This window comes from Gossypium hirsutum, chromosome D06, assembly GCF_007990345.1.
Source record: "Gossypium hirsutum isolate 1008001.06 chromosome D06, Gossypium_hirsutum_v2.1, whole genome shotgun sequence".
Lineage (NCBI taxonomy): Eukaryota > Viridiplantae > Streptophyta > Magnoliopsida > Malvales > Malvaceae > Gossypium > Gossypium hirsutum.
Window position 1 is genome coordinate 49,407,693 of NC_053442.1, and position 27,016 is coordinate 49,434,708.

Consider the following 27,016-nt stretch of genomic DNA (forward strand, 5'->3'; position numbering starts at 1 on the left):
GTCTCCAAAGAAGAAAGATGCCATTTGGGTAATTGTCGATCGATTGACAAAGTCCGCGCACTTTATTCCGGTATGTATGGATTATTCTTTAGATAAATTGGCTGAATTGTATATATCTGAGATTGTCAGACTACATGGAGTGTCAGTCTCCATTATATCAGATAGAGATCCCCGATTTACGTCTCGTTTCTGGGACAAATTGCAAGAAGCTTTGGGTACTCAGTTTCATTTCAGTACTGCATTTCATCCTCAGACAGATGGTCAATCTGAGCGTGTAATTCAGGTATTGGAAGATATGCTCCGATGTTGTGTATTAGAGTTTCAAGGTAATTGGGAAAGGTATCTTCCTTTGATTGAATTTGCTTACAATAACAATTATCAGTCCAGTATTAAAATGGCTCCATATGAAGCTTTGTATGGTAGAAAATGTAGAACACCATTATATTGGACAGAGCTAAGTGAAAAGAAGATACACGGGGTTGATTTGATCCGGGAAGCAGAAGAAAAAGTAAGGTTGATTCAGGATAGTCTAAAAACAGCTTCCGATCGTCAGAAGTCATATGCCGATCTTAAACGAAAAGAGATTGAATTTCAGGTGGGTGATAAAGTATTCTTAAAAGTGTCTCCTTGGAAGAAAGTTTTTCGGTTCGGTCGAAAGGGTAAATTGAGTCCAAGATTTATCGGACCACATGAAATCATAGAAAGAATTGGACCGGTTGCTTACCGATTGGCTTTACCACCAGAACTCGATAGAATTCATAATGTTTTTCATGTATCTATGCTTCGACGGTATCGATCAGATCCTTCACATGTTATTACTCCGACAGAAGTGGAGATTCAACCCGATATGACTTATAGTGAAGAACCGGTTAAGATATTAGCACGAGAAACAAAGGAGCTTAGAAACAAAAAGGTAAATCTAGTGAAAGTGTTATGGAAAAAGCACGGGATTGAGGAAGCAACATGGGAACTGGAAGAGACAATGAGGAAACAATACCCGAATCTCTTTACTGGTAAGATTTTCGAGGACGAAAATCAAAAAAAATGGGGGGAGAGTTGTAATGGCCCAAATTTAAGATTATCGGAACAATGGTTTCGGGACCACAAATCTGATGAGGAAATTTTATTTTTCTTATGTTTTTATGGTCGATGATTTCACAAAATGATTTCGTGAAAATTTCGTTCGAAAATTTCGACGTTTGGGCACTCAATTTAGTCAAAAGGACTAAATTGTAAAAAGTGCAAAAGTTGAGTTCTACATGTTAGAGGTGTCCAATTGTTATGAAACTTTAAATTGAAGGTCCTTATATGGTAATTAGACCATTGGTAACTTGGTAGACAAAAATGGACATGAAATAAGTGAAATAGAAAATTTTTAAGTTAGGGGCAATTTGGTAATCTAGTAATAAAAAGAATTAAAAGGGAAAAAGATGGCAAAAATCATCATCTTCTTCATTAGGACGAAATCAGAAAGGGGAGGAGCCATATTTAGGGTTTTCAAGCTTCCAAGCTCCATAGTAAGTGATCTCAAGCCCCGTTTTTAATGTTCTTTACGTTTTTGAGATCCCGGTAGCTTAATTTAGCTTATTCTAGCAATAATTTAACCTAGGGTTTATATTTGGAAAAATACCCATAGGTGAAAAGTGTTTATTTGTATGTTTTATGATAGAATATGAAGCTAGAAATTATGTTAAACAACTTTTGCTAAGCGATTTTAAGTGAAAACGAGTAAAACGACATAATCGGTAAAAATACCTAATGTTCTTAAGTACATGTTAGAGTGGGAATTTGATGTTGCCATAGAAGGGAAAAATGTTCAGCATGTCATAAATCATAAGAATAAGGGATGAAGTTTAATTTCCGAGCCTTGGGGTAAAAATGTAATTATGCAAAAGTTTAGGGGCAATATCATAATTTTGAAAAAGTTAGAGTTAAGGGCTGTTTTGATAAATGTGAGTATTAAATGAGTTAAATTTGCTATTTTAGATCAAGAAGAACGAAACTCGAGGTTAGACAAAGGAAAGAATACAGTTGAAGACTAAGTTGGTGAATTGGGCTATATTGGTACCGAGGTAAGTTTACGGTAAATAAATACAATATTTTAATAATTATTGTTAATGTTGTTATTTTCCAACAATTATATATTTATTTCATGAATTTATTTGATGATGACCCAAGCATGAAATGATAGAAAATTAAAATTTAAAAGTCCCGTTGATACATAAGGATGATACTGGATACGAATGTCATGACATTTGGGTAAAGAGGTCCCATGTAAGACCATGTCTGGGACTTGGCATTGGCACCGAGATGAGAGGTCCCATGTAAGACCATGTCTGGGACATGACATTGGCACCGAGATGATAGGTCCCCTGTAAGACCATGTCTGGGACATGGCATAGGCACCGACATGAGTACATCCCATGTAAGACCATGTCTGAGACATGGCTTTGGCATGTTATGATCAGAAGATACCCGAGTATCCTTATTATTCCAATGTGGTTCAACGGGCTAGTAAACGGATCAGGTACATGAAAGTTTAGTTAAAGATAAGAAATGGCAAGCTCAGGTGAGTTATAGGAGTTAAGAATTTATTATATTAACATTTGATATTCAACGATGCAGCAAGAGATGAGTAAGTTATGAACACAAGTATATTAAGTAATCAAGCAAGAGAACTAGTATGAGATTAACTAAAGAGTAAAATAGAGATATAAACACTTGAGTTTAATTATTTGTGTTAAATATTGTTATTTATTTGCTAGTAAACTTACTAAGCTTTATGCTTACGTCTTTTATTTCTCTTTCTCTTATAGTATTGCAAGGCTACTTCAAGGATCCTAAAGAAGTCGGAGATCGTCCACACTATCAAGAAAAAACTACTCGGTATTTTATGATGAAACATGTTTAAGTTATGGCATGTATAGGGATTTAGTTATTTTGTATGTTTGTAATTATGATTTTGATATAGAAAGATGTGTAAGTATTTGATGATGAATGGTTGTTTAAATGGTCAAGGATGTAGATATTTGTGGCTATAAGAGTTTAAGTGATATATTATGCATGGAAATCATGAAAGAGGTAAAATTTTGCAAAGAAACAAAATTCAAGCTGCACAGTGACGTGACTTTGAAAAATCACCTAGGATAGTAAAATGAATTAGAGGGTGAAAGATATATGAAATTAAATCTTGTTGAATCTATTTTTATGGAAAAATAACGGTTTAGAAAAAGGAATTTTATATTTTAAGATATGTGAATTTTGGTGAGACAGAATCAGAATAGTTTTTGGTGTCCCCTGTTTTGAGTTTAGAAAATCATTAAAAATTGTAAAAAAATAGTTATAAGTTTTAGTTTATATGTATAGATTCCTTATTGAGTCTATTTTTTGTAAAAACAAGAACTTCATATGAAAATCCTACAGTGAGAAAACTTATTTTTGGTGACAAGAGGTCAGGACAGGCAAGTGGTGAAATAGGGGAAACTTTAACTAATAAACTGTACTAATTGGCTAAACCAAAAATTCTAAAAAAATTATGGTAAGTATAAATATGAGTCTAGTTTCAGGGAAAATTTACGGAATTAAATTTTTAGTTCCGTAGCTTGAGTTATACTTAATTTTGTAACTGCTGAGCGATTGGACAGATTTGCTGTAAATAGTGAAATAAATTTTCAAACTAAGTTTTTATGCTCCGAATTAGTAAGATAAGCTAAGTAATGCCTCGTGCTCGATTCCGGCAACGGTATCGAGTAAGGGGTGTTACAGCAGCGCTTTTTCCCACAAACGCCGCTAAAGAACATGATCTTTAGCAACGCTTTACTCACAAACGCCACTAAAGAACATGATCTTTAGCGACGCTTTATCACAAACGCCGCTAAAAGTACAATTCTTTAGCGGCGTTTATATAAAAACGCCACTAATTTTAACAAATTTGTAACATCCGATTTTCATCCATATACATAAAATCCAACCAAAAACAACAAATTTAAACAATACTTCAAATTCAATGAAAGATAAATTATATAAATTAATAACTGAATTATAATTCAAAATATTCTTACAATAATATTAAAATTAACAATGTTAAAAATATTCTTACAATAACTAAAGCACACTAAAATGTTTAAACAATCACCTCCCAAAAACGGGCAGCAATAACCACAAGAACAAAAAAAAAGGAAAATACACAAATTAGAAACAGCAGTTTTTGGCAATCACTTTTTCAGGAGTAATACCGAAAAAATAACCCCTTGGTTTCAACAAAAATGACACATTACTTAGAAGTCTCCTTGCTTTGTCTTCAGTTTCAAATCTTAACTGCAAATTGAAGAATAAAAATGCACTTTAGATTCATCATATTTGTTCACATGACAAATCAAAACCCAATGTCACAACTTAAACTACACAAAATACCTTCAAATGCTGCAAGCAACAGATTAGATCAGCCTAAATGTCCTTCTCTTGCAACAAAGTTTCCAAATTATCCTGTCAAATGAATGTGCTGTCAAGGGCAGGAGAAGAGAAAAGCGCTAGCATTGAATAGATTCAACCTTTTGAAAAGTTAAAGGCTAAACTGCCACTTTTACCATAATATTTTTCTCTCTTTTCTTTTCTTTTTCAAACCAAACTCACAAAAGAAATCATTCAATGTTAAAAATAAACTCAATTTATGTCATTAATCCCTGTACTATGCATAAATTGCAAATTTAATTTAACTACTTTTAAAATTTTGAATTCCAAAAAACATATGTTAAATTCTATTCTTTTCAAGATCTTATACAACAAACATATTATTATCATTAAAACGCCTAGCTATTAGCGTACTTACCTTCTTTAAGTGCTTCAATGGTTGATAGAAAATCCTGACGCTCTTTCTCTAGGCTAGACATTTTCTTTTTGCAAAATTCAGAATGAATAAGATGTCCTATAACTATTAGAAGAATCAACATGAAACTATATCCAAATGAAAGTCTAAACATGATAATATATAGCAAACGGAAGGAAACAACATTAAACATTTCACACAGGAAACCTACTTAATAAGCAAATAACTAATAACTAAATATCTCCCACCCAAAACGCACACATATTGTTTTGCTTCCTTTCTGGTTCTTTAGTTGTAATATGTAACAATAATAAATGTTTCTCTACTAATATCAACAAAAGTAACCTTCAATTCTGCACCAAGGAGTTATGAATGAGCATTATAATCCAGGCAGTTACTTTTGAACACATATGGCAAAAGGCATATATAATTCAAGAAACAAGTAATCAACTCATCCTGAAAATGTAGATCACAAGCCCTTTGGTAAAGAAAAATTACAGCATACTTGAAAGAAGAAATTTCAGCCTCTGTGTTCTCCAATTGCCTCTCCAATTTTAGCTCATTCGACCTTAATCTAAGTGCCTAAAAAGAAAAAAGCAGATGCCAGCATAAATAACTTTATGCAAAAAAAAAACATTCAATGGAAGATAATCCAAATGCTAGTCATATGGTCTAAACAAGCAAATTAACAAGATCAAAACCAAATAAATATAAGAGAGAGAGAGAGAGAGAGAGTTAAATCAACACTTTAAAATCCTTTCGGTTCTGTGCAGTAAGGATGGCAAACTATTTAATCTAATGGTAGAAATTTATAACAAAGATATTTGTAATCATTAAATTAATACTTTTTTTGTCTTTCCACTTTTCATCCTTGCTACCAAAAAGTGCTAGCCTTTTATCACATGCCTAAAGGAGAGGCCTTCAAGCAAGACATACACATAATAAGTACTGGAAAATTAAGCCAATACTAACTTTCAAGGTAACACTTTGGAATAAAACTATATAAGTAAAGGTCTAATTTGAATTTTATCCCCTTAATTTACAAAACCTGATAAGTTAGTCCAATTGGATAACATTAGTAAACCTCACTGTTAAATTACTAGCTTGAACATCAACACTTCAATATTTAATATGTAATGAATTATCAAAAATCAAAATTTCAATAATTTATATGCAAGAAATTAACACAAATCAATCTTACAACAGTTTATGTGAAACAAATTAGCAAAAAATCAATTATTCATAGTTCATATATTTACCGGTATTAGGGCTAAATCTTCAATTTCTATAACGATTTATATGCAACAAATTAACAAAAATCAATGGTTCAAGTTCATGTATTTACCAAAAATCAGACTGATTTGTCAATATTTATAACAACTTATATGCAACAAATTAGCAAAAATAAATGGATCAAGTTCATGCATTTACCAACAAGCAGACTAAATTTTCAATTTTCAATTTTTAAAACCCTAAACGCATTTTGGGTAACATTAGTAGAACATTTCAATATTTAATATGTAAGGAGATATAAAAAATCATCATTTCAACAATTTACATGCAAAAAATTAGCAAAAATTAACAGTTCATGTATAATGTATTTACCAAAAACCGGACCAACTTGTCAATTTTTATAACATTTTAAATGCAACAAATTAACACAAATTAACAATACAAGTTCATATATTCACCAAAAACCAGACTAAATTTTCAATTTTTATAAAATAAGAGGATGGAAGTCTAACAAATTAAAGTTTCCAATGAAATTCAGACTTACACCATTAAGTAAATAAGAGTTTTAAACTATCGGAGATCAAAACAAATTAGCAAAAACCAACTGTTCAAGAGCATGTATGCACCAAAACCAGATCAAATTTCCAATTTTTGCAAATTAAGAGGATCAAATTCTAACAAATTAAAGTTTCCAATGAAATTCAAAATTACACCATTACGTAAATAAGAGTTTTAAATTACCTGAGATCAAAAACCCATTTTTGGTATAAACTTTTGTAACTATTTATTAAATCTGCAACGTCGTTTTGATGCTTTGGTTCAATATTAGCTGAAGCTTCTCTAAGTTCCTGCAATTTTAAAACAACAAAATTTAAAAGAATAAAAATTTGAGAAGCTATTACATTTCATGTAAGTGTAAATTAATGACGTTAGTGTGTTTAGGTGGGAAACAAAATATAAGTTGAGACAAGTTGAGGTATAAATTGCATATTAATCCTTACCAAAATTGATTGCAAAAACTTTATCTTGTTAACCATAATTAAGATCATATTATTCAAAGTTTGCAATTTCAGTTTCAAGCCGTGAAGCATGAAATAATAGCCATAGCAGCGCCTGCAAAACCTCCATATGAATGAACAAATGTAGTTCTTATAATATAAATAATCAAAAGGAGCAATAATCTAAAACATACCTTTTTCTAGTTTCCTTATTTTCTATGAAATCAAACAGCAGCACATCCATATTTCTGTTTTTCAAACGTTAATTTGAGACAAAACTAATGCCTTTTCCGATTTTTTCTTTCAGACTTCTCATCATCAAATCCAATACCCAATTTTGACATATTGAATTCACTCAAATTCCTTCGTTTCACGATTCCAGATACGTAATTTTTGCTGTTTTGGTTCATTGGTCTTGGACTTTGCAGAAATCTCATGGACCTCCAACTTGCACAACAGAATGCGTGAAAATTAAGTTAGATTTAATAGATCTTAGAACAAAAATAGAATAAAACACAAAGGAGTGCATACATGTATGCAAGCATCAAAAGGAATTAACCCACAATGAGGCCACGGATTAAAATGGAATCATTTCAGCTGATATCAGTTCCAGGCCCCCCAAAATGAGAGCCTCTTGATGTCCTGCTTTAAGAAAACGTGAGTTTTATATAAGTTTTTGGATGTTTTAACTTTTAATATAATTAAAAGCGTCCAAGTTTACATGGGCAAACTGGAAGGAAACGACTTTGTATAAACATACAAACAAGAAAATCTAACAAATTAATATGATCAAATTCTAACAAATTAAAGTTTCCAATGAAATTCAAAATTACACCATTAAGTAAATAAGAGTTTTAAATTACCTGAGATCAAAAACCCATTTTGGGTATAAACTTTTGTAACTATTTATTAAATCTGCAACGCCGTTTTGATGCTTTGGTTCAATATTAGCTGAAGCTTCTCTAAGTTCCTTCCATGGATTTGTAGCGTTAGTAAGCTCATCTAAAGTTAAAGCTAGCTTCTCTTTTAAAAGAAGCCAGTACACCTTAAACAGATACTCCCATCTAGTTTTATCATCAAAATCCACTTGAACCTGCACAGCATAAAGTAAAAGGCCTTTAAGGTAGATAAAATCCTTACTCTTCAGTAATCTAAAAAGTGCCAATTATAGTAGTTATAAAAAAAAAAGCAGAACTAATGAGGAGAAAAAGCTATGAGACATTCAAAAAGAAATCATCCATTGCATGAAGATAAAAATATCAAAGATAAGATAAGAATATCAACCGCCCTTTATGTGACAAAAATGAATGATACGAATATCAAAGATACTCACCAACAAATTCAACAGGAAAGAAAGAACATTTCTTAGCAATTGTAATATTTTTATCCAGTACTGACAAAACTGCATTTGGAATCATGTGCCGAGTTCTATGTTTTATCACAAAACGCACAATCGATTCCAAAAAACAAATAATGAAAGAAAGATCGAAGAACAGTGAAAGGGTATTAAAAGCAACAAAGAAATAACAATTAAATTCAATTAAATTTCATAGACTACAAATAAGGAAAAAAAACACAGTGAAGATATTTCATATAACCCAAAAAAAAAAATAGAAACCCGCTCAAGGTTCAGCATTAAGTGAAAACTATCAAATTCCCAACTTATTTCAAACCCAATTTTGTTATGAAATTAAGATCAACTTCCATACAGCAAAAATGAAAGCAATTTCGTAATCATCTTGTTTTGTAGTGCAAAAAAATAAGAATAAAACCCTAGAAAATCAAACAAAATGAAACAATATAAGTGAACAGGGAAAGAAAAAATTAGGGTTTAGTGAAGGGACTAACATCTCTGGGGACCAGGGCCGCCGTCAGTGCCGAGGGACTCGAAGTCGCGGGAGGCGAGACGGGAGTGGCGGTCAGCATCGCCCTCACGGAAGCCACGACCCTTGGTCTTCTTATGAGCAGAAAGAGAGGTGGAAGCGGTGCCAGTGATGGTGGACTTGAGCATAGGCAAGGGAGCTTGAGGAGAGGCATCGCCGGCGGCATTTGAAGTGAGGGAAAGCGAAATTTTGAAGTGAAGGATTTTGATTTCAGAACTTGGGGGGGTTGGCGTCATTTGGTAATAAAACCCACCGCTCAATTTTAAGTTTTTTTAAGTCAAATCTGATTTGGGGAAGAAAACGACCTCGTTTTGGTATTGTAAAATTTACGGGGCTTACAAAAAAACGCCACTAATTGTATAACTTTTGCGGCGTTTTTATTAAAAACGCCACTAAAAATTAAATTCCTGTATCAAACGACGTCATTTTGAAAAATAAAAATTCTCATAATTGCGGCGTTTTTGGTTCAAACGCCGCTATTGCTTACCTTTAGCGGCGTTTTTCTCATAAACGCCGCTAATGATTGAATTTTTTTGTAATTTTATATTTAATTATTATATAATTCATATTAATTTTAAATAAATAATTTTTGAAAAATTAAGTAATATTTTAAAGAATTAGATAAATTTTAAAATTTTTATATAATTTTTGAGGTAAGAAAATAAAAAAATTTAAAATATGAAGGAAAAAAAAGCTTTAAAAAACTATCCATATCAATATCTTTATAAATTTTAAAAGCTTTATATAATTAATATTATGATTTATATTGAATTAATTCAATATTGTTTAATTATCATTATGATTTAAATTAGGGGTTAAAGGTTAGGGGTTTCAGGGGGAAAGTTGGGCCTTTTCTTTAAAAGTATATAAATATTATAAAAATAAAAGTTTAAAATCTTTTTTAAATTTTTTAAAAAATTTTAAAATCTTTTAAAATTCATTTTAAAATTTTAAATCACGTAAAATATAAAACCTTTCAAATTTTAGAAAAATATATGTTATTTACTCTCTAAATGATAATTAGAAATGTTCACTACCCATACAACTCACCTAGTCCAAAATATGGTTAGGCTTAGATTTATATTTCTTATTGTTTTTAAACAATGAAATGGGTGATTTGGATAAAACGAGCTTGAATTTGGAAAAGTATTTAAAATTGGGCATTGGCAAAATTTAATAAGTATTTGCGGCGTTTTCTTACAAAACGCCACTAAAATATTTCAATCCAAGACATAAACGGCGCCGCATTGATAAAATGTCAAAAATACTTGAGGCACTTTCAGTAAAATGCCACAAAAATATTTCATTCTTTACGTAAACGGCATCGTTTTGACATATTTAAAATCATATTTCCGGCATTTTTTCGAAAAACGCCGGTATAAAATTTTTATTCCTCAAATTAAACGACGCCGTATAGAAAATTTAGAATATAAATTTGCGGCGTTTTTTGGCTTAAACGCCACTATAAAATTCAATTATTCTAATGAAACGGCACCGTTTAGAAAAATTCGAATGTATATTAATGGCGTTTTTTGCTATAAACGCCGCCAAATCTCAATTTTTTATATTCAATTAGCATAAAAACTTATATAAAAATTAATAATGTTTACAATTTTTTTATATCTTTCACACTTATATAAAAACTTATTTAATATATAAATTAAAAATACTAATTATCCTAAACCTTAAACCCTAACTCGACCCCAAATCTCTAAACCCTAAATCTTTAACTCTAAACATCTAATCCCAAACTCAACCCTAATTACCCCAATTAACCACTAACTACTAATCCTTATTATTTAATATATATAATTTAAAAATAGAAATTAAATCAAATACCATACTCTAACCTGGCCCTTAACCCATAAACCCTAAATCCTAAACCATTAACCCTAAACTTTAAAACCCTAAACTCATAACCCTCAGCCCCTAACCTCTAACCCCTAACCCCTAAACCTTATTTAATATATAAATTAAAACACACTAATTAATCTAGACCCTAAACCCTAACCTAACACCGAACCATAAACCGTTTAAATCCCTAACTAGCTCTTAACCTCTAACCTATAACCCCTATACCCCATTACCCTTAAATCACAACCCTTAAACTAGAATCTCTAATCCATATATAATCCCTAAATATTCCGTAATCTATAAACCTTAAAATTGTGACTCCTAAATCGGCCTTAACTACTAAATTAACCATAACCCTAAACCATGTATATATTAAACTATATATAATGATAATTATACAAAAATAAATATTTTAAAATTATTACTATTGTATCCTTTACAATTATATATGAAATTATTTAGTATATAAATTAAAAAGCAATCAGTCATGTACCCAAAAAATTTAGAATATTTTTAATTAATAGTATTTTAATTTTTTTTCATTTTTAACAAATATTTTGCTATGTTTTTTAATTCAAATTATTTCAATGTCTCATTATTTCAAATTTATCCATTTTTAACAAATATTCAATTAAAAATATATTCAATTTTAATTAATATAAACAAACAAATTAAAAAGTAAAAAAATACATAATTTGTTTTTGCGGCGCTTTACAAAAAATGCCGCTAAAGGTCTGCGCATTAGCGGCGCTTCATAAAAAACGCCGCTACAGGTTTGCACATTAGCGGCGATTCCTTACAAACGCTGCTAAAGGTCAGTGCATTAGTGGCGCTTCCTCAAAAACACCGCTAAAGGTCTGCGTATTAGCGACGCTTCTTAAAAAACACCGCTAAAGGTTTGCGCATTAGCGGCGCTTCTAGAAAAACGCCGCTAAAGGTCCACGCATTAGCGACGCTTCTTGAAAAACGCCACTAAAGACCCACAAGGTTTGAAAACGACGTCGTTGGGCTTAGGTTTTTTGCGGCGTTTTTCTAATGATCATTTTTAGCGGCGTTTTTTGTACAAACGCCACTAAAAGCGCCGCTAAAAGCCTGTTTTGGTGTAGTGTTATAAAATAATGTTGGTTAGATTTTTAATATAAAGTAACATTTTCGAATTAATTTGATTACTGTTTGTTGGGTAAGATTTCATTGGTTATTATTAACAATGGAATGTTTTTAAATCAAGTGAATCCATAAGTTTTTCTAACTTATAAAAATAATGATTTTTTGGTATTTTTGTAGACACCAAAAAATATTGAAAATTATTTTACTTTGAAAATTAAATTTACTTAGAAAATAAAATTGTTATATTAAGGGATTGTAATTAAGTATCTGGTTTTTCACTATTAAATTTCATAATTAATAAGGTGTCATTTTTGGGCATCGAAGGGGTGGTACAACCATTATTCGTAATTTATTCTTGAACCTAATTTTTCTCTAGACTTCGATGTGATCTTTAAAATTATCTTTTAAAAGAATCTTACAATCTCTTTATAAAAATTGATGTCTAGGTCATTGATCATATTTACCCGAAACAGATTGATGGGGACCCCACTTTAGCATAAACTCTTGTGTTTTTTCAAATTAAAATGTTTATATTTTTTTTTTTCAAATTTTGTCAAGCAAATTTTTAATTTTAATTGGAAATTGACTGTGACAACTTAGCGATTCATTGGAGACTGATTTTTAATAGTCAAATCAAATGTTAAATACGTGATGTTTAGAATTGTGATAATTAATTGTTCAATTTGTATTTGACTATGATACTCTTTTATTTATAAAATAAATATTTTGAAAATTTTATATTTGTTCATGCATCCATGCATTGCTTTTAACAAATTTCTAAATAATTTATTTGTTTGGTGATTTTGTTGGAACATTTTTAAAAGTTTTTATATTTATTTGTTATTAGGGTTTTAAATAAAAGGTTTTCTAGTTATTTTCTACACACTATCTTTGTCATGTTAAACTTATTTTTTTGGCAAAATTAACACATCACTTTTTATATATTATAAAGATTATAAATCATATTGTCACAAATAAAGGCTACCGATAATAGTGGCATAAAAATAAAATTTTCTTAAATATAAAAAATAGTTTGTCACTAATAAGAATTTGCATTGGCGATGATTATTAAACGTCACCAATTTGACCAAAACGTCAAAAAAACATTTCTCACCAATTTTTTTAAAATTTTGGCGGCAAACATTTAGTGACATAAACTTATGATATCTTTTGTAATTGTCATATAAGGTGTAATATCAATTAGTAAACATGATCTCACCACTTTTTAGTAAATTTAGTAATGTTATTTTGAGTGTCACATAGAAAATTAGTCACTAATTAATAGATTTGTTGAAGTGATGTGGAAACTTCTATCGTCCCTGCGAAAACCTGTTAATTGACATATATGGAGTTGCTAATTTATTGAAACAAAATCTTTGGACTTTAAATCGAGCTGATATTTTGGATGTATGCAAGCCCAACTTTGAAGACCAATCCATTTAAAGAAATTATTTTTGAAGATTGGATTGGTTTAGATCAAGCAATTGAATCCCTTGGATTGTAGAGAATGGATTAAGATCGCATTGAAGATACCTTTGAAGAATTGTTAGCTCGATTGATCACCAGAAATAGCCAAGAGGGGGATGAATTGACCTATTAAAAATTTTGTGGAAGCTTGAAAGAAATGATAGAAAAATTGAACGCAATGATTTATAGTGGTTCGGTCCCGATTGCCTACTCCACTACCTTAGCTTTCTACAACTAAATATTTTCTCAAATACACTAATTTGATCAACCGTTGAGGTCAAGGTTTAACCTTATAACTGCCTTAATATTTCTACCCAAATCTTAAGACACAAATCCTTTCAAAGAGAAACAAATAAGCAAATAAAGAATTAAACCTCACAAGATTAGGATGTTCACCAATTAAGCACAAATACATAGAAAACACTTGAGCTGATAGAAAAATACAATGAATGCTCACAAGTGTTTACAATAAGATAATAAAGAATTGAAGCACAAAGTGATTGGTAATGAATTTTTGTATGTATCTTGAAGCACTTGATCTATTGTAATCTCACTAGTTGTTCTTTGGAAGTTGGTACCTTCTAATTGATTTTCAACCGTCGTGATTGTTGAGGAATTGGATAGAACTGTTTGAGATTGAAAATGCTAGCTCAATTAATTCACCTACTAGACTCCACAGTAGAGGTGTTCATGGGTCGGGCGGCCCGACCCAGCCCGACGGCCCGCCCGAAATATGGGAGGGTTTGGGTAAAAATATAGGCCCGAAATATGAGCTTGGGCAAAAAAGAGGCCCGATTAAAAAACGGGCCGGGCCTCGGGCACCACTTTTTTGGCTCGGGCCCGGCCCAGCCCAGCCCGAATAATAAATATTTTTATTTTTTTAATTTTAAAATACTTTTAAAATACTTTTTTTTAATTTTTTTAATTTTAAATTTTTTTAAATTTTTTTAAAAATATTTTTAAAAATATTTTTAATTTTAAAATATTTTTAAAATATTTTTTTTAATTTTTATTTTAATTTTTAAAATAAATTTTTGGTATTTATTTAAAAAACGGGCCGGGCCGAGCCGGGCCCGGGCTTATGAATTTTTTCCCGGGCCGGGCCTGGGCAAAATTCTAGGCCCATATTTCGGGCCGGGCCCGGGCGGAAATTTTTTGGGCCCGGGCCCGACCTGAACCCAACCCGGCCCGGCACGGCCCATGAACACCTCTACTCCACAGACGTAAAAAAAAATGAACTGTATAAACATGTCTATCATTTAATTCACGTACAGGCTCCATCAACGTTCTAAAGTTTTAAGTAAATTACTAAATTTCTTACGATATAAGTTACTGAAAATCTAACTAAATTACTAAATCTCTTACAAAAATTACTTATAATGTGATAATACAGATTTATTTTAAAAACACTGAATTTCGTGTAATATTTAGGAAGCTTATTTTAAATAGCTCATTTTAGAATTTTGGTATGTAAGGTTATATAGAGCTTCGGCATTTGGGTTAAAGTTGAACTTAAATAGTTATTTTGTCTAAAAATCATAAAATAGTAGTCACTTAAACATAAACAGAAATGCAATCCAATGAGAAAAGGCCCATTTATTCATTGAAAAAGGTTGCATTAGCAGGGACGGTGGTTTTACGATGTGGACTTCACATGTGTCTTTTACGATATCCTTTGCTATTTGATTTTGGTGATCCAGAAAGAATTTTATTTATTTTTTAAAAAAGGCTGATTACAGTGGCAGTAAAGTATTGTTTCCCTTGGTCTCCTTCTCATGCAGGTTGAATAAACATTATTTTCATTTTCTTTTTACTTTTTAAAGAAAAAGGGATGGCCTTAATTATGAGCATCACTTAGTTTCTTGATCAACATGATGTGATCATTCGTTTTCTTTAATGATTGTTGGATCAAACAAAATGATATCATTTGCCTTCCTTCAACAGCTTTCTTCATTTGCATTTCTCCAAAATCACAAGAAAGATGATAATAGTAGATATTGGAATGGAACAACCTCAAAAGTTTTAAGACATCATCAACCCTAAACACTACTAAATAGCAACTGTGATCCAACCATCAAACTATTATTGCAGGGTCCATAAAATCAGTAGGATCATTCATAATGAATCATCATTTTTACCCCCATTAATTTAACATCCATAACTTCATCCACCACCACCACCCACTTGGGCCCCAACTTCATAATATCAAAGAATTTGAATGTGTTTAATATAAATATAATAAAAAAATTCTAAAGTTTTAGACATATTTAAGGGATATGTACATGCGAAAACTTGTTTTCAAGTCAACATAATTGTCAAGAAGGTTTGCCAACATTAGTTAAAATTATTGTAAATGATTTTGTATTAAATGTCGAATTACTTTGCGCCCACATGGGGCTGAAGACTTAATCCATATTCTTAAGGATTGTCCACCTGCTAAAGAAGTGTGGCTAAACGTTGTACCTATCAATATCCTAAACAAGTTTTTTTCTTGTAATCTTTTTGAGTGGATGAAAACCAATTTATGTTCTTCAATATGATTACCTAATGTGGGAGTTCTCTGGACCACTCTTTTTGGTTTAATCGCTTGGTTAAAAGAATCCATATGATAAGATCAAGTATATTCCTAGGGAGAGAAATCAAGTTGCGGATAGACTAACTAAATTGGCTTTAGAGAGGAACTCATATGCAAGTGTTTGAAAAGGTTCTAGAGGAGCTAGTAGCGGTTGTTGAGATTGCTAGAGCAACAAATTATTCGATTATGTTAGATTAATATAGTTTGATTGTGTTTTTTCACCAATAAAAGTCGAATTATATTTTAGCCCTTATACTAAAAAAATAAAGTAATTCTTTTACGTTAAATCAAAAAGTAAATTGGTCATTCTATTAAAAATTTTATCCATTTTTTACTATTAAAAAATGTTTCTAAATGTTAATATGAGGTACATGTGACATGCTACATATTATTATTTAGTTATTTTATCAACCGCGTCAGCTTTTAATAATACAAATAGATAATTTTTTTTTTAAAAAGATAAATTTATTATTTAATTTACTGTACAAAAATTAATTTATTCATTTTTTAAAGTAAAACAAAATATAATTTCCCTCTTAATATACCACCTTCGTAACGTTTTTACCTAACACATCGCTATATTGCATTTCCTGTAAGCACCATATGAAGGAAACAACAATAAAGTAAAGCACAGTGAATTACGGATAAAATTGTAAAAATGCATGAACATCAAGAAGAAGAATGCATTAATTACTTTGCTTTGCTCACACTTCGTACAACCAAAAATGGAAACCACTGCTCTTTTAATCATCCAATGACAAAAAAAGAAAAGAGTAAAAAAATATGACACAAGTTCAATGATTCCTTTTTCAAAATGAAGAAAGATAAGGTTCAAGGGAGGGGGTATTTCCTCAAAATTCTACCTTTTGCTGTTTTTTTCACCTCGAAAATTAAGTGTATCAAATGTTTAACTTTTTTTTCTTCTAATCACCAATTTCCCGTACTCTAAAAATCTAACCAATAATATTTTTCTTGTCTCAACGACACCATTTTGAAAGAAGAACCAAGAACACAATAAGGAAGACTATTGAAGAAAGGCCAATTGCAACACCAAGCACAACCTTATTTGGTCCGTGATGATGACCCTTCTTCTCATTTGCACCCTCAGCGCCATCATCATCATAATCATAATCTGAAGATTCACTCTCACTGTCTCCCGAAGACGACTCCTTAGAAGGCGGTGGTAACATCGGCATCCCATGCTTATCACAAGGAGCAATCCCGAGTTTTATTTTTGATGACAAAACAGAATGATTGTAACACAAATTGCCATTCCCACCAACCTTGAGAACGTCCAATCTCTTTATGAAACTAGCATTGAAAGGTAAAACCCCATGAAGTTTATTGTTCTCAAGATTCAAGACTTTTAGCTCTTTCAACTCTGAGAAAAACCTTGGAACAGTTCCATTTAACTGGTTATTACTCAGATCAACATGGACCAAGCCTGGGATAGCTGACATGGAATCTGGGATTGGCCCGGAAAACGAATTGGAAGCCAAAGATACATTTTTCAAGGATATCAAGTCACCAAACTCGGTGGGAATCACCCCATTTAGCCCATTTGAAGAAAGATTCAAGAATTCAAGGTCTTCAAGAAGCGTAAGGGAAGTTGGTATCTTTCCTATGAGCTTGTTGTTGGATAAATCAATATAGGTGAGATTCAGATGCAGGTGCCTTGGAATAGACCCAGTAAGATTAGCATGACAAATGGTGATAGTCTTCAGCTTATGCATGTTTCCAAGGATTACATAAAGGCCGTGAGTGTTAATTGAAGTGTAGGAAACTGTAAGATCAGTAAGGTTAACGAAACGAGAGAGCCAGACCCCAGTAAGGCGGCGGAGAGAGTGAATGCAAGAGAAGGAAGTCAAAGAAAGAGAGAGATGGGAAGGGAAGCGGATGGGGGAGGCGCGGCAGTTGGTGAAAGAGAGGGCATGGAGGGAAGAGAGAGACTTGAGAGCTGTGAAGGACAGGGAAAGGTCGGAGGAGCAGTTGAAGAGGTGGAGGGAAATAAGGTGGCGGAAGGGCTTGGAGTTGTCACATATGGTGGCGTTGTGAGGGGAGGGTTGAATGCAAGGGTCTCTGGTGGTGGGGATGTTGAGGGATTGGAGTGCTCGTATTTGTTTGGGGTCTAGAGCAGAGGGGGAAGACTTAGAAGTGGTGGGTGGAGTTGGGGAGGGAGTAGGGGAGAGTGCGGTTAGTTTGGTGGCATTTGTGGCGATGAAAAGAAGTAAGAGGAGGTGAAGGAGGAGGAGGAAGAGTGGTGGTGGTTTCATGGTGGAAAAAGAAGGTGACTGAGAACTGAACTTAGTAAGGGTGGGAATGAAGTGAGAAATACAGAAGAGGAATGGGGGGTGGGGGGTTATACCAGAACAAAAGATCGGGTGGGATTTCGAAGTTGATCTAGAGTTCCTTTATTAGATAACTGCACTGCTGGTGCCTATGCATTGCCACTTCACTACCTGCTACGTATAATTTAGGATCATGGTGTGGGGTTATTGATGTAAATTTAAGAAGAAAAAAAAAAGACAACTAAATTTAATCAAATAAAGTAAAAAAAATTAAAAGTAAAATTTTATTTTAATTATATGATACATTATATTTATTAAGGATAAAGGTAAGTTTGAAAATAACATAAAATAAATAATGAAACATATGATTTGAAATTAATAAAAAAATATCAAATTAAATTGTGATTAAAGCCAAAATTAAACTCATAAATTCATCAGGTTAAGAATACTAAATTTGAGTGCAATTGTTTATCATTTGTTATCATCAATCTTGAGTTGGTGTCAAGTTAATTTGTGACACCAACTGAATCAACAACATTACTAATATATACAATCGATGAAGGTAATAAGTTGTTGTATTAAAATAAAAATATATAAAACACATTAAAATGAATCTGATTGAGCGATAAATTTAATATTTTACCAATTAAATTGGTGTGGGTTCAAATTCCCCCATTTGTATATTTTTATTGTTTTTTAATTAAAAAGATTAAAATACCCTCGAAAAATATAACTTATTTTAAATACAGAATGTTATTTTTGTAATTTACCTAACTGAGTTGGGGCTTGGTTGACTAGTGATACCAACTCAGTTAGGGGTTTATTAATAGTAATATAGATATACAATCAATGAAGGTAATAAATTTTACATATTAAAATAAAAATATATAAAATATGTTAAAATAAAGTTTTAGTTGAATAGTAAATTTAAAATTTTACCAATCTAATTGGCATAGGTTCAAATCCGTGCCATTTGCACAGTTTTATTGTTTTTTTAATTAAAAATATTAAAGTACCATTGAATAATATAACTTAAATTAAATAGGAAGATTATTTTAGTAATTTTTCTAACGGAATTGGTGTCCAATTGACTTGTGACACTAACTCAGTCAAAGTTTTTTTTTTTTATTTCTCAATGTATCTAATGAAGTGAACCTAGTAAATAATCTTTACATTCTGTAGACACATTAAGAGATAAATGTTGGCCACGAGTTTTTTTATTACAATATTAAGAGTAGAGAATGGGGTCATCGCTACATATAAATCAAGACCAGTAAGGAGTTTTATTAATAATATAGATATACCAATTATATTTATTATATTATACTATAAATAAGAAATTTGTCCTTAAAAAAGTTATTTATATTTTTAAAATTTTAATAAAAGAAGATATTAAATTGAATAAAACATTCTCTTTAGAAATAAAAAAAAAGTGGTATAAACTGATTTAAATAAGTGAAAATTATCTATTTACAAATAAAGATCAATTTAAACAAAACTTAATAGGGAATAAATTATATTATGATCATCCTAAAAAGTATAGTTTTTAGGCACCAATAAAATAGTGTCACGTCATTAAATTTTAAAGATAACAAAGTATTATTATACACTCATATATATCTAATATATCCTCCAACTTAATTTAACTTCAATTAAATTACTTTAAATAATTAATTTTTGAAATTATAAACAAATGTCTTTTCTTCTTTTACAAATTTTAATCATTTTTTCATAAGTTAATATTTTTATTTTTGTGCAACTAATTTTAAAAGAAAATTTAATAAATTTTGCGCAATTTTTTCCATGTCTTTGATATATAATTTTGGTAATTATTTTACCTTGAACTTAAAACCTCGAACCTTGAACCTTGAACCATAAACTTTGAACCCTGAACCCTGAGGTTCAAGGTTTGGGTTTAGAATTTAAGGTTTTGAGTTCGAGGTTTAAGGTTTGAGGTTTAGGATTTAAGAATTTGGGGATAGGGTTTGAGTTTAAGGTTTAAGGGTTTGAGGTTACGAATTACGAGTTTAGGATTCATGGTTCAAGGTTCACGTTCAAGAGTCTAGGGTTATGGGTTCGTGGTTTGGGTTCTATATTTTGGGTTTAGGGTTTGGGATTTTAGATTTAAGGTTTTGGGTTTGGAATTCAATGTAAAAAAATTTATCAAAATCATGTGCTAATGACATGAAAGAAATTATTGAAATGTAATTAAATAATTGAGAAGCGACCATGAATAATATGGTTGGAAGGGTTCATAAAATAATTTCTCTACGGATGAGTATATAATAATTTCATGTCTTTAAAATTTGAATATGTGGTAAAATTTTATTGGTGCCTTAAAACCTTAGTTTTTAGGATCATCCTTATGTAAGTTATTCCAAATTCAATAACCATATTTGCATCAAATCGAGGTTAAACAAATAAGGGTAAATTAAAGTAGGGTTATTCAATTATGATTTTTTTGTCACCTAACTATAAAAAGTTACAAAATGATCATCTAGTTATTCAATTGTCTTTTTTGATAACCAACTGACTAACATAAAAATGGAAACACTCAAAAATCTAATATAGTTGGATGACCAAAAAGGACAAAATTGAATAGTTGAGTGACGAAAAATGAATTTACTAATAGTTGGTGGCCATTTGTAACTTTTCATAGTTAAATAATCCAAAAAGAAAAAAAAACCATAATTGGGTGACTACTAACATAATTTACCTAACAAATAAATATTTTGTTAATACATAATTAGACTTATCCTAATTAATTTCTTTTGAAATGATTTGTCCTAATTTCAACCATTACAATTCCTACTTTTGGTGTGTAACGCCCCTAACCTGTATTCATCGTCGGAATAGGGTTACGGAGCATTACCGGAGTTTTCATTTCAAAACAATCAAAAAATTTAAACATTTTAATTCATATCGTTAATCATAGCAAAACCAATCAATAATATACATACTATCCCTTATACGAGCCCTCGAGGCTCTAAAAACACATTAAAAACAAGTTGGGACTAAATCGGAAATATATAAAATTTTTTAGAAAAAGATGAAAATTTTCAAACTACAGGGGTTATACGGCCATGTGGCCATTCTGTGTTACTCACATGGCCGTGTGGCCATGCCGTGTGACTCACACTACCAAGAGACACGCCCATGTCTCAAGCTGTGTAGACATTTGAAGTACGGACACACAGCCGTGTCCCAGCCTGTGTTCGTGCCCGTGTAGCTCACTAACTTGGGTCACACGGCCAAGCCACACACCCGTATGCTAGGCTGTGTACCCTTCGAAATGGCCCCACATGCCTGTGTTCCAGGCCGTGTGCTAAGCCGTGTAATAGCCTGACTTACAACCCTTTGAAAGTTACAAGGGACATACGACCGTGTCGCCTTGCCGTGTGTCACACACGGCTGAGACACACGCCCTTGTCTCTGGCCGTGTTGACAAAAATAGGCCATTTTCAAGCCATTTTTCTCACCCCAAAACATGCACATATCTACAACCAGTTTTCCACCTATGAACAAGCCTTCAAATTACACTAAAAACATGCATAGTCAAGCTATTCAAATAAGGTACATAAGCATTCAACCAATATGCCTAAAGGTACCTCAATCACAACATTTAAACACATATAACCATATGCACAATTTAACAAAAACTTACCACTTTGTTCACATATCAAAATCACATCCACAAGTGCCCAATTTACTATTTAACATTTAGCATCATAGGCCATATGTGCCAACTACTTTTTTCATACCAAAAATGACCATATTCAACTTCCATCATCTAAGCATCATAAGGACTATAAAATCAACTACCATAAGGCCACATACATATATCAACATAACAACCATTACAAAGCCAAATACATATATGCCAACTTAATACCACTTCATCATCCAAAATGCCAAAAAACACAAGCCAAAAAAAAATGGCTACATGATCAAACAAAATACCTATACATGCCATTATAACCAAAACTTAGAAACACCAAAATAAGGTTTAAGTCGAGTACTTCTTACCTTAAACATGCGAAAATTAAAATGAGTTACCTCGACTGTACCGTATGGAAAGACATTTATTACCGTATATAAGGTTGATCCATTTGACTCGAGCTCTGAAGGAGAGATTCGTGGATCCGTTTTTTCCAGCAATACTTTGTCCCCAACCTCAAATTGTTTATCTCCATCCACATGTTCATCATGGCATTGCTTTGGCTCTTTATCATGCTTTTTCAGTTTCTCTTTGACATGTGTTCGTCATTCATCTAGTTCATTGATTTTCACTATTCGCTCTTTATAAGTTGTTATGTTTCTGTCGCCTTGACTGAAATGTGGCTCCATCATGCTTTCACGAGGAATTTCTTGCAAAGAAGGTTGAGCCACATGGTTACTCACATTAACAAAACTTTTAATATCATTTTGATCATTAGAGACTTTCACAGAATCACGAGCTTGGAGAGTAATCGTTTCATCACCTACACAAAGTACCAATTCACCCGTACCAACATCAATAATAGTTCTAGCGGTGGCTAAAAAGGGTTGACCTAAGATTAAAGGTACCTCACTATCCTTATCCATGTCTAATAAAACAAAGTAAATGGAAAATATAAATTTATCGACTTTAACAAACACATTCTCAATAACACCCCTAGGATATCTAATGGTTTTATCCGCTAATTGAATACTCATCCTAGTTTGTTTGGGTTTCCCAAGACCTAGTTGTTTAAACATTTTATAGGGCATGACATTAATACTAGCCCCTAAATCAGCTAAAGCATTAGCAATATTTAAACTACCAATTAAACAAGGAATAGAAAAACTCCCTGGATCTTTCAGTTTGTTGGGTAGTTAATTTTGTAAGATGGTCGAGCAAACTGCATTGAGCTCCACAGTCAGCGAATCGTCTAACTTTCGTTTATTTGCCAATAGCTCCTTTAGAAATTTAACATAATTTGACATCTGTGAAAGAGCTTCAACAAATGGTAAGTTAATATATAATTTTTTAAGAGTTTAAGAAATTTACCAAATTGTTCGTTCGTGTGGTCTCTCTTCATCGTATTAGGATATGGTACTCAAGGTTTACATTCCTTGGCAGCCGACTTTTTGCTCTTTCTTGCTTACTTCAACCTTATATTTATCCACCATAATTTCTTGTCTCGGTTCTTGTTTAGATCCAACTAACCCTTCTTCATCTCGAACAGTAATTGCATGAAGCTGCTCCCTTGGGTTAGTTTCGGTATTGCTAGGTAGACTACCTTATGGTCTTTTCGAGATTGATTTAGCAAGTTGATCGGTTTGATTTTTGAGCCCTTGAATCAATGCTTGTTCTTCACTGCTGCCTCAGTGTTTTGAAAATGAGTTTTTGACACTGAGATAAACTTTGTCAACATCTCTTCAAAGTTCGTCTTCTTCTCACTGATAAGATGGTTGTTGGAAGCCTTGAGGGGGTTGTGTTCTTTGATTTCCTTGACCACCCCAAGAGAAATTGGGATGGTTCCTCCAACTTGCAATATAGTTATTATTATAAGGGTTATTTTGAGGCCTAGAATTATTACCCATATAATTGACTTACTAGTTCTCTATATTAGGACCGAAGGGTAAACATTCTGGATTGTTCATTCCACCTCCATTTGCATCACATTGCATCACTGGATGTACCTATATAGAAAGATATAAACCATCAATTTTCTTGTTAAGCAAATCTACCTAGTTCAATAACATGGTGATTGTATCTAAATTAAAAAAACCGGCATCTTTCATCGGCTTTGTCCTCATGACTTGCCACTGATAATTATTCAGTGCCATCTCTTCAATAAATTCATAAGCCACTTTGGGTGTTTTATTATTAAGTGTTCCACTGGCTGCTGCGTCAATTAGTTGCCTAGTTGAGGGATTCAAACTGTTGTAGAAGGTTCAAACCTGTAACCATAAAGGTAACCCATGGTGAGGGCACCAATTCAATAAGTCCTTGCACCTCTCCCATGCATCATATAAAGTTTCTAAATCAATCTGTACAAAGGAAGATATATCATTCCTCAACTTGGCAGTCTTAGCTAGTAGGAAGTACTTCAACAAAAATTTCTGTCATTTGAGCCCATGTAATGATGGAACCTCGTGGTAAAGAGTTCAACCACTGTTTAGCTTTATTCCTCAACGAGAAAGGGAATAATCGTAAACAAATGGCATCGTCAGTGGCACCATTAATCTTGAAAGTGTGCAGATTTCTAGGAAATTTGACAAATGAGTATTTGGATCTTCATCTGAATAAACTATTGTACCATCTGAATAGTGTTCAGTTTCAATTCAAAATTATTTGCAGCAATGGTGGGTCGCACAATACTCGATTAAGCCCCAATTAGAGTGGGCTTAGCATAATCGTACACAGTACAAGGAATAGGAGCTGCGACAGGAGGTAGCTAAATATTCTTGTTATCTTCCATCTCCTCAGTAATAATAATGTCCTCTTGTTTGTCTACTAAATTCTTTCGACTCTGCCTTGCTTCTCTACAGTTTCTGCGAGCTATACTTTCAAGTTCACAATCAAATAGAAATGGTCCCAACAGGTTTCTTCTAGTCATAAACCAAACGAACCTACCAGAAGAAAATAAAAGAAAAATTAGAATGTAAAAATTAAACTAAAAACAAAAATAAAACAAAAATAAAAATGGCTAAATTAATAAATATAAAGTGTTCCTAATATTTTAGTCTCCGGTAGTGGCACAAAAAATTTGATAGTCACAAAACTAACTATAAATATGACAAAGGCAAGCGTACCTATCAAACAATAGTATAGTTACGATGAGTAAAGATATCGTATCCACGAGGACTAAAAGTATTAGCAATTACCGTTTTCTTATTATTTAGCCGACAATTTGGAGTGATGGGTTTTAAAGCTAAAATTACTAAACTAATTTAACTAAGAACGCAACAGAAAATGAATCGAGGAAATAATTGAATATTAACCAATGAGAGAGACAATACCTAGGAAAGAATCCACCTAGACTTCATCTATTATTATGACTCTGAATTAAACGATTAATTCACTTGGTGTCTTGATCCGTAGAAATCCCTAAATTATGTTAATATCTCTTTCGAGAGTAAGAACAACTGGCTCTAGGTTGATTAATTGAAATCTCTTTCTAATTAAAACCCCTATCGTCGCATTAACTCAATCTATGGATTCCCCTATTAGATTTGACTCTAATCCGGTAGATTTATGTCGTCCTATTTCTAGGATTGCGTGCAAATCCACTTAATTATGCTAGACCTACTCTTAAATAGGGACTTTTCCTTCACAGAATTAAGCAAATTAAATATGAATTAATATCCTAGAAATATTAAAACAAGAATTAAACACACATAATTAAGAACAAGAATCAAGTATTTATCATGTAAATCAGAAATCAAAAAATAGAATTCATCTTAGGTTTCATCTTCCATAGGTATCTAGGGAATTAGTTCATAATCTTGAATGAAAACATCTCAAAGTCAAAATAAGCACAAGATATAAAGAAACTCATAAAAACTTCGAAAGAAATTAAAAGGAGATCTTCGATCTTGATAGAGATCCACTTCCTAGTTGGCTCCAATAGTGTTCTTCGAGTGTTTTCTTCGATCTTCTCTGATGGCCCTCATACCTCTTATTCTATTTGGTATTTATAGACTTTTGAATGCTTAAAAAGCCTAAAAATTGTGTTTTTCCGAGTGCATGGGAAGCAAGGTACGAAATCGACACGGGCTAGTACATGGGCGTGTGTCCAGCCCGCATGGCTCCTAAAATCTGCTCTTTTTCTCTAATTTTCGCTCATTTTGCTCCCAGATGCTCACTTAAGTATAAGAACATGAATTAAAAGGATTAGGAGCATTCACCAACTTTCATAAATAATCATCCAAAAACGCATTTAAAATGGGATTAAAATATGTTAGTTTTATCATTTATCACAAATATACCCTTCAAATGCAACCAAATATAGTCTCCCAACACATCGGTCATAACGTTGCCTACATAATAGTACGAGGGCCTAGTAAGCAAAGCTAGACATGGAGGGACTCAATTACGTAGAATCGCCACTAACCAATTAGGGCTAGGTTGGTTAGTCACTTATCGTCTAAAAATCTAGAATTAGTACTACGGAAAAAATCCTAAAAATCTAGACTCGATCTCATCACCAAATTTTGGGTTCAGGAGTACGGTTATGTGTCGAGAAGGTTATAGCACCCCCACAATGCCTATCCGGGGGTAGTCCTACGGGGTCTTAAGAGCTAGATTTTTTTATTAATCTCTTAATCTAAGCTAAAATCTTATGGAAATCTTAAATAAAAACTCTAAAGGAAAAGTCACCGGTTTACTTGTAGCTCGATTAAGATGTGTTCACCAAACTTATCTAATTTGAAACTTAAATTAGAGATTTTTACTTTTAACGGGAACCCTAAAGGATACCTAAATAATTCTAGTAAAAAAACTTCAATTCTGAAAATTAATTATATTTTAGAATTCTAAAAAAAAACCTAGAAGTTACCAATGAATTAAGAGAAATATTAAATTACATGTACAACTTATTCAATCTTTTATTATTATTAATATTATTTTAAAATATTTAATTAATAATGTAGAACCTATCAAGATCTTACGAAAGTATCCTATGTCGGGTTTATGATTTATCTTACTTCAAAATTCCTGATCTAAGATTTAAATTCTTTAAAATAGTAAAATAATAAATCTTAAATAACATTTATTAGCTTTCTTAAAAAAAGTTTCTAAAATAAAATACTTAGAAAGA

General features: G+C 32.0%; 2 protein-coding genes and 1 non-coding gene across 24 annotated transcripts; 1 reads left to right on the top strand and 2 right to left on the bottom strand.

Moving 5' to 3' along the window:
- Window positions 1-4,018: 4,018 nt before the first annotated feature.
- Window positions 4,019-9,184, bottom strand: LOC107901699 (uncharacterized). Of its 22 annotated transcripts, none has more exons than XR_005914899.1 (10): window positions 8,905-9,184; window positions 7,920-8,149; window positions 7,588-7,698; window positions 7,251-7,503; window positions 7,060-7,171; window positions 6,800-6,906; window positions 5,331-5,407; window positions 4,829-4,930; window positions 4,414-4,485; window positions 4,019-4,317 (listed from the first exon to the last, which is right to left on the bottom strand). XR_005914899.1 is itself a non-coding variant. In XM_041095848.1 (4 exons), the coding sequence occupies exons 1-4, from the start codon at window positions 9,103-9,105 to the stop codon at window positions 5,395-5,397; spliced, it is 444 nt and encodes a 147-aa protein (XP_040951782.1). In that variant the 5' UTR covers window positions 9,106-9,184; the 3' UTR covers window positions 5,331-5,394. The 22 variants fall into 22 exon arrangements, 3 of the variants coding, with proteins under 3 accessions (XP_040951783.1, XP_040951782.1, XP_016683276.2); XR_005914903.1 differs by having other exon boundaries at window positions 7,588-7,701; XR_005914897.1 differs by having other exon boundaries at window positions 4,829-5,407; window positions 7,620-7,698.
- Window positions 9,185-16,601: 7,417 nt separating this feature from the next.
- Window positions 16,602-18,318, bottom strand: LOC107901700 (receptor-like protein 51). The gene has a single exon (XM_016827791.2). It carries the CDS (start codon window positions 18,213-18,215, stop codon window positions 16,920-16,922), a length of 1,296 nt encoding a protein of 431 aa, XP_016683280.1. The 5' UTR covers window positions 18,216-18,318; the 3' UTR covers window positions 16,602-16,919.
- A 5,853-nt stretch (window positions 18,319-24,171) lies between these two features.
- LOC121218927 (small nucleolar RNA R71) lies at window positions 24,172-24,278 on the top strand. Its single transcript, XR_005915409.1, has one exon. It is a non-coding gene; the product is annotated as a small nucleolar RNA R71 (small nucleolar RNA).
- The last annotated feature ends 2,738 nt before the right edge of the window (window positions 24,279-27,016 follow it).

Coding starts and splice junctions, on each gene's coding strand:
- LOC107901699 (XM_041095848.1), bottom strand. CDS start 9,105: ATGCCGCCGGCGATGCCTCTCCTCAAGCTCCCTTGCCTATGCTCAAGT. Junction 8,150..8,904: donor CGGCCCTGGTCCCCAGAGAT/GTTAGTCCCTTC, acceptor TATGCTGTGCAG/GTTCAAGTGGATTTTGATGA. Junction 6,907..8,026: donor ACGCTACAAATCCATGGAAG/GAACTTAGAGAA, acceptor TTAAAATTGCAG/GAACTTAGAGAAGCTTCAGC.
- LOC107901700 (XM_016827791.2), bottom strand. CDS start 18,215: ATGAAACCACCACCACTCTTCCTCCTCCTCCTTCACCTCCTCTTACTT.